The sequence below is a fragment of the Rhipicephalus sanguineus genome, chromosome 5 (genome assembly GCF_013339695.2).
Source record: "Rhipicephalus sanguineus isolate Rsan-2018 chromosome 5, BIME_Rsan_1.4, whole genome shotgun sequence".
In the NCBI taxonomy this organism is placed as follows: domain Eukaryota; kingdom Metazoa; phylum Arthropoda; class Arachnida; order Ixodida; family Ixodidae; genus Rhipicephalus; species Rhipicephalus sanguineus.
This window is the reverse complement of record NC_051180.1, coordinates 125,473,457-125,485,607: the sequence shown is the minus strand read 5'-3', so window position 1 is coordinate 125,485,607 and position 12,151 is coordinate 125,473,457. Positions and strand designations below refer to the sequence as shown.

Sequence of the window (12,151 nt, the reverse complement as noted above, 5' to 3'; positions counted from 1 at the left end):
TCGCAGAATGCTGCTTCGACAGAACGGGGCAGACGACCAGGGCAGACGGCCTGGCAGTGTACGTACAATTTTTCCTGCTTTCCCAGCGCACCTACAAAAGCCTGTTAGTTTCTACCTCCTTGACGTAGCTTCAACACAAATAGTTAAGAAAAGAAGAAATTGCGGCATAAGCAAGATGTAACTCTTTTGAAATCCGACCAAACCGAAACGCCGAAGGACGCGGCTGCTTTACTTCTTTATGCGTCTAGTCTGAGAGGTCGAGCTACCTCATTTCGAGGCTGTGCGCGCTGCGCTTGCCGTGATGGCACACGTCGCCCACGTAGGTTAATGCTTGCGAGTCCTCCTTCTGGCCAAATGTTCGCGTGATGGATGTGTGCTTATGTAAAGAGAATAAGTGCGTTCCACGTTAGCTTGTGGTTACCCCTTGAACACTGACGCCGTTACATTCTCAAAAACCTAGTTCCTAGTAACACGCATGTTTTTACAGTGCGCCAGCGCGCTCGATATACGAAGCACCCCTTCGACAACAGATTATTCTGAAAGTCTGCAGCTGACAATGGGTGTATGACATAATTTGTTTCATAAACGAGAAGAGGCAACTGTTCGCGGGTGTAACTTTAAAGCAGTTTCCATATCATTTTTTGATTGCGAGAGTGCAAACCAACGCGCGAGCCGCGCGTATCCCATTGCCGTCTATGGCGGTCGCGCCCTGTTTTTCCTCTAGCTACATGGCCGGCGGCGGCTTCACTTGGTCCCGTTGGCGGCGGCCGGGACTGCCACTCTAGAGGTTCTATATCCTTGGTCGCCATTATGTGATGGCGATGACACTGTGTCTGACTCTTCTGACGGGAGGCTGTTGCCGACGCGGTTTCGGTTTCGTTTTCACGTGCAGGCACTTTTCAGACTCGATTTGTCGAGAGAAAGATGCGCGTTGGATTCGATATCTTAAAGTTAAGGATAACGACTCGCTCACACCTCATTTAACTAAGTAATGCTGCCATTAGCTGCCATTTTCAAAAATTATTTAATCTACCATCCTTGGAGAACCTCAGGGTATTGTCATGGGCTATTGAGGCAGTCTGTTCCCCTTTTTTGGGCAAAGCTGACTGCCACTGCCAATATATTTAGTTTTTTGATTATACGACGCCCGAATTATACGACGGTTTTGCGTGGTCTCCTCAAAGTCATATAATCGGGGTTCCACTGTAGTTCATATAATATATGTCACATACGATAAAGAAAAATTAGCTGTCATAACGCAACTGATTTACACATATTTTTAAGAACTGGAACTAGGCGTGTGTGAATGTCACTTTTTTGGTTTGATGTGAGGTGGAAGCAACTTTGAATAGTAGCAATATTTGGGTGGCAGTAGGGTGCAAGTTATAACTGGCACAGTACGCTACGTTTTAAAAATTTCTATGCTGAGCACATATAAGCCCATATAACACGCTTTTAAACTTTAAAAAATAATTAACTGAGGTGAAGGTAATACGTATATTTAACCTTGAAGTGTGGCTTCGCGGCAGTGTGGATTTCCCCTGGATGGGTGGTTTCACTGCATAGCACCACTATGCTGCAGTGAAACCACCTTTACAGGAAGTTTATATGCGTTCAAACGTATATACTCGTGTAAGGGCCGCACTTTTTTTTCGAAATTTTTGCTTGGTGCGGCCCTTACACGAATCAGGCCGATGACAGCTCACCAAAGGTCTGTACTGTTTCCGCAACATTAGCGGAGTGTAAGAGAGTCGCAAATGACATTCCAGGAATGTTTTTATTACGATTCCATTTCGCTATCGCTGTCCTTGTTCTCGGAAGAGCTCGCCTCGGCGTCGGCGTCCTCCCAGAGACGTTCATCCTCAGCGCCGCTCATGCAGTTTGAAATTCCAGTCACCTTGAAGCTTTTTGCGACTGTTTCAAATGACACGGCATGCCACGCACTCAAAATCCACGCACACACTTGTTGTAGAGATGCCCACCCCCGACTTGCTTTGAATTGTGCCTGGGGTATTTCCATGTAGCGAGCGATGGCCAGGGCTTTCACGCGGATCATGTCAGTTGAGACGGCGTAGCCGTCCCTTCGAGTGTCGATGACATATTTGACAAGTTCGCCTTCAAGTTCCGGGTACTTGCACTTCTTTCCGCGAAATGCCTTTTGGCTCCTGTTGGTATCAGCGAGGGCATCTTTCTGTTTCATCCAGTAATGCACGCGCTTCTCATCGATGTCAAATTTATTCAATCACTTGCAGTTTAAAGGCTGCAGTGAAAGATCTCAAGTGCCGGCCCATCGTCCCTCACCTGCGATGGCTCAAACGGGGCTCACTACTGCAGACAAAGTGACACCGACAACACCGATGTGAAGAAACACTGCCAAGCTACCCACACGATGCCAACGATGCGCCGCACAAAGCAATAATGGCGCCGTCGAGGTCGGCGGAAGCGGAAAAGCTGGCAGCGCCATCAGCTGCAATTAACTAACTACACTTTTCTGGCGGGACCTTTTGAATTTTTTTTTTTCGAAATTCCCCCTCCAAAGTAGGGGTGCGGCCCTTACACGAGGGCGGCCCTTACACGAGTATATACGTATATTCGTACATATATTCGTTCATTTAGAACACTTCAAAATTTTGAATAATTCAAATTCGTGTCGAAGTGAATTCGAATACTGTAATATTCGTTCGAATATTCTAAACTCCCTACATATAACCAATAAATTGATGCACATATGTTCAATAACACTGCTGCTCTGAAGTATTCACCTTACCTCACCCTTTAAACACTACAGAAAACAGAGGGTATACAGCGCAAGAGAAGACGAGGACAAGAAAGGGCGATGCACACGGAGCGCTGACTTACAACTACTTTCTCTTGCGCTGTATACCCTCCGATGTCTAACCAACACGCCCAAGCTTCGATACTAAGACTACAGAGAAAAGCAATTTTTCTCGTATTAGTAAATTACTCGTTCATAACCTCAAAATCACGATGCTTGCCGTGAGAACATGCTTGGTAGCGAGAAAATGCGCAAGAAGAAAATGCAGGTGGCACTGCCACCTTGAAATTCTCACACCAAACGGCGTGACATCATAGATTTTGACGGTGTCTACCAAGTCCTACGTAGTTCCTAATCAGTAAAAATGAAGTAAATTGTCCTCTGAGGGGGTCATAGACTTGACATACCAAGCCTGGAGAAATTTCACTGAGCCAATGTCACCAAATTACGAGAAATACACTTTGAATCCGTAACATCACACACGGACATTTCGGTGCAAGATTTAAAAAAAAAAAAGGGCTCTGAACTTGATTTTCCCCTCTACTAATAAACCTATGATGGTGAACTTAAGAACATTAGAGTTCTCAGAGTACGATTTATCAATATAAGCTGATTCATTGTATCACTTTGGTGTCCCTTTAAGTTAAAACCATGCACAAGAACAATATGTGAAGTAGTGGGGAAGACAGACAGCACGGAATAGGTGCTGAAGATGACGAAGATGAGCAGCCTGGAGAGCGCAACAGTGACTGGCGCCCTTGAACCTAGGCTGTTGTTGATCTTGTAAATAAACCCCCTCCCTTATAACACCCATTCCATGCTCTCTCTTCCCCAGTACAGCCATATCAAGTGTTACGAACAAACAGTCTGCAGTGATGATAAAAAAATCTCAACCTGCAGACCAAGAAGCAGGACAAGTTAAATAACTGCTTCATAGTTATGAATTTTTTACTCATTTCATCAAGGTGTAGAAAAAACGAGCTGAATCTAACAGCATTGCTGAAGAGATGAATTTTAACCCCACGAGAAATTCACTAAGATCAAACAAACTTTTCTCTCTCTTCTTTTTTTCTTTTATATTGTGACTTTCAGAAGACGGCTGTGTTGGCAAGGAATCAAGCCCACAACCTTGTGCTAGGCAGCAGAGTATCCTTGCCATAATGACAGGGAAAGACAGAAAGCTTAGCTAGTTGGTACGTATTCACGTTAAAAGACTGGGCGTGCAAAAGTGGACACAAGAGAGAAGTCAAAACACCACAAACGCCGATGGCGTTTGTGGTGTCTTCGATTCTCTCTTTTGTACATGTTTGCATGCCCAGTCTTCTAACATGTTAGGGAAGCTACACAGAATTCACAATAGAACACAGACACACCATATGTTTCAAAAGCTCAGAATGAAACTACATCAAAAAGGAGAAATGGACAGGCAACTAGCAACAAGAACAACGACAAAGAAAAAAAGCTCACATAAAGTGGGAATGGCTGAGGTCTGTCGGTACTCCTTTGCAGGACGCCCTCCATTGGCCCAAACTGTGTCCTTTTGGGAATGTTCTTCTTGGCAAAGACGCCATAAACTGCAACAAAACCGAGACGACGCAATTACTGAGCAGGCTTTCAAACGTAACATCCGCAAATGAGAGAAACATTCATAATGGTACTAAGCGCAAACACAAGACAAGGAACAAGAGATACGAAGACACAGCTCTTTGTATCTCTTGTCCCTCTTCTCGTGTTTGCACTTGGTACCATTATGAATGATTCGTTCCAACTAGCCCAAATCATATAAGGTGATTCAGGTCTCTTTTTTGGACATGCCCTGGGCTACAAGCAGCTCGTCGACGCCACCGGCGGTGTGCGGGACTTCAGCACACCAGGCTGCCTGACTTGCAGCGATGGATATACAGTCCGCATCGTAGGTCCCTCTTAAACTTTATGGAGAAAACACAGCTGCAGAATTTTTTGTGTAATGTGTATTGACGCCGTAGGGCAAACTAACGCAAAAAAAAAAAACTAGCCCAAACCACAGCTATCTTGGGTAGAAACATCTTTAATGCATTCCAGTAATTGTTAAAACAATGCACAAGAATCTGAAAGGGCAAGAGTTTTACACAAAGTGCCCTGGTACTTCGGTGACTTCAAGTAATGCTTAGACACAGTGCAGAACTGAGAGTATTGTTTTTCTGCAACTTAAACCAGCCAGGCAACATCCACGGGCATACTTGTGGCAAATCGCATTGGTGTTCCACTTGCCCTTTTTTTTTTTTCAATAGCTGACGTTAGTCATTCCCACACGACTCTTTAATCTTCAAAGTTGGCTAGCGCGAAAATCGACAAGGACTAAGAAGGAACACTGATGTACAGCACTGTCCTGTCACTGTACACTGATGTACAGTGCCTGTCCTGTACATCAGTGTTCCTTCTTAGTCTTTGTCGATTTTCGTGCTAGCCAATTTTGAAGATTATGAACTAACTAGCCCAACAACTTATACTATTAGACTCTTTAATCTACGGATGATCACTTCCTCGCATCACGCATATGCAATGGAGGAGAGCTGTAGTGAGCTAAGACAAAAACTGGAATAATGTCTCCTACACTGCAGTGCTGTGAAATAATGAGAAAAATGTAAATTAAGTAGGGGTGTGCAAATAGTGAAATTACATCTCGAATTGAACAGCAATCAATAGTGGCCAAAAATATTGAATAACGGATTGAGCACTGAATACCAAAGTACACGTATTGAGCTATGCACTGACATTAGTTGCACCATACTTTCAAAACAGTCAGGCAAGAACCCCCGGACACAAGTAGAGCACGGCAACGAGCACAGACGCATGGCCAATGCTTTCACCCACACAACCTTTGTGTCGCCACATGCAGTGCATGAATTGACGACCCTGGGCTTTTCTTTGCTGTCATTACAATCCTGACGCTATGCCAGATTGCGCAACACGTACGACTTTCTGCGGTCCGGCGCAATCACAGGCTTGTCTGAGCCTCGCAATAGCCTTTCCTCTCTGTCACCGCATATGATCAGATAATGGCTGCACTTGGCTCTCCATACGCCGCCATGCGATTTCCATTTAGAAATTGTCAAAATGAGCATTTGTTCATTGCACTTTACAGTCACGCAGTTACCCAGCAAAGACACGGCGAATGAGCTGTTTTTATTGGCCCTACAGGCGAGCACCATGAAGCACTCCACCGGGAGCGTCAGAGCCCAAATTGCTGTAGCAATGAACAAATGGAGCTTTATTATTACTCTCTTTTCCCCGCTTTTCGATGCAGCCATTTCGTGCGGGAAGGGTGGAAACGGAAAGGAGAAACTTTGAACTTTCGAACCATTTTAAGATGGCAGCGCTCGGCTGCGGGAAAGACGACTCCGCGATTTCCGGTTTTTGCATGATTTTGAACTCTTTCCAAATCGTCCATGCTAATTAAATAACCTTTTTCAGGTGCATGTCAGCTTCAGCTAAAATTGCTTTGATATAGTGCAGGAAAGGCACTAATGATGCCGAAAAGGGTGGTTTATCACCCCCTTTTTTTTGCTATTGCCCACGTATGCACTATGCTATCTGTGAAAAAAGCAGGAGTTCAGGAGAGATGGAAGCTTGAAGAGATGAAAAATTCGTAAACATGACATTTCGACAAGCGGACTTGTCTTCTTCAAGGCTGCAACTGCAACTTCTTCAAGTTGCAGCCTTGAAGAAGACAAGTCCGCTTGCCAAAACATCAGCTCCAGCGACAACCCACGTTCACGAATTTTTCACCTCTTCACGCTGTCCGTGAAGCAATTCATGCAAAGCAAAGTGAATGTGTGCCTTTTATGCAAAGGTAGACCTTACGAAGGTAGAGCAGAGTGGGTCAGGGACCAAACGGGTGTTAAGGACACCTTAGTCGAAATGAAGAAGAAGAAATGGACATGGGCAGGGCATGCAGCGCGTAGGCAAGAGAACCGCTGGTCAATAAGAGCAACTGACTGGATTCCAAGAGAAGGCAAGCGCGTGCAGTGAGACAGAAAGCTAGTCAGGCAGATGAGATTAAGAAGTTTGCAAGTACAACATGGCATCGGAAAGCACAGGACCGGGTTGATTGGTGGAACATGGGAGAGGCCTTTGCCCTGCAGTGGGCGTAGTCTGATGATGATGATGATGATGAGACCTCCGATACTTCGTTACGGCATACGGTAGCCATCGTAAGAACTCCGACCCGCAACTTGATGTTTCTTACGAAATTTTTACCCGGCGTAATAAACGCAGCCCCCCAATCTCAGTTGATTTTTCGAGAGAAAAAAGAAATGCTATCTTTACGCGAGTAAATACTGTACAAGCGGTAGGATACATTACATTTTAAAATATGCCACACTTAGCCCATATAAGCCCGTATAGCATGCTTTCAAACTTGCAGCAGTGCAGACTTCCCCTAAATACAGTCGTCCGATTTTTTAAGGCGAAAGTCTTAGATGGCTCTTCAAACGTGAAAATTGACCGTCGACGTCCCGCGGTGTCGGGGACACACGAGTGATGCAAAAAATCATCATGTGATAATGTCACCATACGACGTCATCATGACGTCACAAATTATGGTATGACGTCACATGATGCTGTCATCACATGACAACATAGCTTGGTCAAAAGTGGGCCGATCACAGAGGCAATCACAGAGGCAGTGCAAAATCAGGTGAGGTGCCTCCGATCCTGGAGGCAGTGCGAAACCATGCTAGATGCAGAAAGCTTTTGGAGGGTGGCGGGGAAGAATCAATGCGTCGACTGAGAGAAAAAGAAGATAGCTTTCGTCTTCGGGTCGTCTTAGGTCAATGCGGACTCCCAGGCACAAAGAAATAGTCCGAAAAAATCGGCAGTCCAAAAAAACGTATTCATGCTGTTTTGTTCCACTCAAGCGGTCAAATTGCCACAGCCACATCCGAAACAGCTTTAGTGCCTGCGAGTACACTTATCAGGCATTTTGGTGCATGCCCAGGCTCTCGTGTATATATTCGGTACTTGCCACGAACCCCGCTTAACACGTGCCAACTGCGAAGTGCAAAGTTGCATCTAGTGATGAGTGCCACCGATGCTATCAAAACATGGAAAAAATTACGGCTCTCTTGCATGGAGCATCATCGAACACAAAGGCTGAAGTGGAAGAGTGGACAACTCGTCCTGCTTTCCTCAATGCGTGTGTGCATGTAAACGATGTGCTACTACATATACAAAAGTCTCTGCCGACATGCAGCATCTGCTTGCTGTATTGTACGCACGAGTTTGCCTTGAGTATTCGTTACACCCACTCCATTCCTGACCACACACGAGCGCGGCGATGGCAAGCTGCATTTGTTTGCGAAGACAGCGCGTCTGTGTGGCGCACTTAGCAGTCTCGCACAAAGAGGCAGCATGAATGGCGGCGCAGCGTGTTTAGTACGCTCAATACTACGCTAGGCCACATGCATTACCGAGCAATTAGCTTGAAAGACGCTTATGATAAAGGGTTGTCAGTGATTAAATCATACTGGCGCATTTACCGCCTGCTGCCGTCATGCATCCGTGCATTTCTGCTGCTTATCCGTAAAGACATCGATGCACTGCGCCGCAATAGTGACTCCTTTGAATTTTCGGTCTACTTCACCCCATAACACTTACGCATTGTGGCCGAGCTGATTTTTGGGCACTGCTACGGCTGCAAACAGACAGACTCGCGAAAGCGCTGGTTCGAACCTACGAGATGACAGACGCAGCAGAGGTGGGGGCTTCAATTAATGCTGTTGCATACCTGCAGTTTGGGCAGAAAGTCCGAAAAATCGGATGCAAAGAGTTTTAGCGTCCGGAATTTCAGCCATTCTTATGCATTGATGTCTATGGGGTTTGTGACAGTGCCACAAAGCATCCAAATTTTCAAGCTAACCGAAAAATCGGCAGTTTACAGTAGATGGTTTCACAACATAGCTGCACAATGCAGCAGTGAAACCACGTTTCCAGGCAGGTTACATACAGTAAGATACACACCACTATTTGTTCACTTCGAATTATTTAGAAATACGAAACAGTGCGCTTGAACATAAATCCACTTGCAGCAATAGCAGAGCCCGACGGCCAGCTTCACCGCAATGTGGAGTCGCTGCCCGGTCAATCATACGAAACTCAATGCGGCGAAGTGTACCACAAACAGAAAGGAGCCACTATCAGGAGACATAGCATGCTCAACTGTAGAAACAGCGCTAAAAGACGGGACGAAGAAAGGACACAAACCTTCGTCCCGTCTTTTAGCGCTGTTTCTACAGTTAATCATGAACCAACCAGCCCAAATGTGTACCTTATTACATAGCATGCATTCCTCATAATACATGCATTTTCTTGCAGTCTCCTGCCACAGTACAAACACAAACACAACTAATCAGAATACTGGCAGCCCTAACTTTGAGCCATTTTGAATATGGCTGTGGTAATATGAACCCTCGAGAAATGTGAAAAGACATGCATTTTTTTTTCGGATGATTTCGTGGGTCCTAGGGAATCCAAGGTATCAGACACCGACTACCTCAGAAACAAAGGAAAAAAAAAACGGCCCATCCTAGCGTAAATGGATGGTATTGTGGACAAAGTGGACACACAGTGAATGACAAGGACATCTATGTAAAATGAAAAAAAAAAAAAAATAGATATGGGTGCATACTTGGTTCCCCGTCGGAGTCCTCAGCCACTTTATGGACGTAGAGGTAGCTGGCAGGAAGACTTGCCCATGCTCTTGTCAAAACGGGCTTGTCCACAATTAGCTGCACCCTGTGGCGTGGGCACTCACGTTCGTAAAACTGGTGCAGTCATCGCAATCTGAAAAAAAATATGAAAAAAAAATGTGCATCATCAAGAATAAACGACAACAGAGCAATAAATAGGGCTTGTCTGTTCATGCCGACACTGAGCGAGCGCCAACTTGAAATTGCCACACAAAAACAACGCCAACGAGTGTGCCCATCTTAAAAGAATGTGACATAACACTAGTGAAGCTCTTAAGATATGCCTGCCGACAGGCACATTGTAAGCGTGAAACGGCATGCCACATGTGCTTTTATGAAGCACTCATTTCATGTAAAGCATGTGACGTACTCACCCTGTCTCAAGATTCTAGACTATGCCCACGTGTATACACAGTATGGCTATTATAGGTATCCAGAGAATGTAGACTGTGTATAGCATCTGTAATTATACCTTTGATATAGCACCGTTTACTAAGAATAATGCAATTTTGATATCCCAGAAATACAGTACTTTCTGCACAGCATGAGTATGACAATGTTGATCCAATAAGCTAGAGTCTGGGCCTCCCCTAAAGGAACACTAAAGAGAAAAATGATTTCACTTGTACACATAAATTACCGTTCCACAATACCAAAAAGACCACTACTGCCATGAGAAGGTGTTTGGTAAGCCAGGAGATATGCAAAAAATAGAAATGCAGATGGTAACACCACCTCAAATGTTTCTGTACCAACTTGCCATGACCACTGATTTTGACAGCTCTGCTAGGGCCTACATAAGTCTTCATCAGCAAAAATCGATTGGATTTTATCGTGAGAGAGCCCTGGATTATGCATGGCAAATTTCAGGAAATTTTATACAGCCAATGTAACAGAGATGCAAATAAATCTTTGACGTCTCCCTGACGTTCACATGCAGGATTGTGGCACACAATTTTTTTTTTAATGTGGGCAGCTTGCACTACAGGCGCAAGGCTGAGCCACAGCGGAGCTGGTGGTCTCCTAGCTAGTCCTGGCTTGACTCAATCTCAATTAGGATTAATTAGCTTAATCAGGTTTAATTAGAATAATTAGGCGACATGAAACTTGAGTACAGTCAAACCCGGATATATCGAACTCGCAAAAAAACGCCTGTCAGTTCGATATAGGGCATAATTCGATATAAGCCTGCTAAAGAATTGGACGTCGTAAATTCACATACCATTCATAAAAGTACTTTATTGACGAAGCTAGCTTAGTTGCGCTTCAAATAGTCTTCCATTTTTTTCTGTTTGAGCAACTTCGCTGCCTGCGACAGCACGCATTTCTCAACATGGTCTAAAGAGTCGGAGCAGGCGAGGCCGCAACCTTCTACATTCGCGCAGAAGTGCCGGACTAGTGTGAGAGCACCAATCACCTCTGAGGATGTGGGCAAAGGATCGTCGTTGCTTTGGTCATTGTGCCCGCTTTCACTTGTGCTCGGTACAATGTCGGCAATGTAGTCTTCGTTTTCAATCTCACCCGTGGTTGCGACATCATCATCTGCACTCACAAACTGATCGACCGTTGATCCGTCAACAGCTTCCGGAAATTTCGACAGCTCGCTCCAAACTTCGGCAACACCGTCAATGGCTTCGTTGCACTCATTTTCAGAGTCATTTTAAGAGAATTTTCAGAGTCATCACCGGGCACACAGAAGCCGGCATGTTTGAAGCACTTTCGGATGGTTGCTGTAATGTCGGGCCAGTTTCTTGCATCCACTTGTTCACATTGTCGAAGTCCACAGCTCGGCTTTCGCCAGTAACCGCTTTGCCGACAATCTCGTGCCTTTCTTTGAACCGCTGTAGCCCACTGGAGCCACCTTGAAAATCCTCCCTGCTAAGGAGAAAAGCCATGTCCTTTGCTTTTTGTTCGATCATGGGGGCGGACGGGGAGGTTGCGCGACCGAACGTCGACGAACCACTTGTACACGGCTGCCTCGACGTCTTCATAGACGGCCGTGCGTACGCGTCGGGCGCCACGGGCACTGTGTCTTTCATCCACTTTATCCCTAATCTCTGCCTTATTCTTCAAGATCGTGCTGAGAGTGCTCCTCGGAATCTTGCACGCTGCCGCGACGTCCAACTTCACGTTCGACTCGATTTATAATTTCGAGCTTCACGGTGAAAGGCAAGTTCTGCCGCTTCACGCTAGCCATCACGGCACAGGTGCACGGTGCGAAGCACAACGAATGAGAAATGCAGGGAGATAACCAAGATAACTCGCGTGACCCGCGCGCTCGCACCACGAGAGTACAGGAGGCCCTGATTGGCTGTCTCAGCAAGCGCTGCGGGCGGGTCAGGATCATTTTTTGCAGGGGGGTGATGGCGGCTCGACTGACACGGCGCGGTCACGGTAGGGAGAGCGGGTCATGCGCTGCCGGGTTAAACCACTATTGGAGTGAGCGGTGGGGAAAGGTGCCAGTTTCCTCGCCGCTACGAGAGAAAGCCAACTTCCGGGGGTACTTTTGCCCGCTTGACGTTCGATATATCGGGAGTAGCTGCTATTCTTGTTCGACGTAACCGTAATTTTCGCTATATATTCTCACTGTAACTATACCGTGTTCAGAAGTTGTTCGATATACAGGACAATTCGATGTAAACGGGTT

General features: G+C 45.7%; 1 protein-coding gene across 1 annotated transcript in view; it reads right to left on the bottom strand.

Moving 5' to 3' along the window:
• LOC119394228 (uncharacterized) overlaps nt 1–12,151 on the bottom strand; it is a 164,308-nt gene that overhangs the window by 119,251 nt on the left and 32,906 nt on the right. Inside the window, 3 exon segments of the mRNA XM_049416028.1 lie at nt 4,244–4,350; nt 9,444–9,579; nt 10,922–11,136. Coding sequence (XP_049271985.1) covers nt 4,244–4,350; nt 9,444–9,579; nt 10,922–11,136 — 458 coding nt within the window.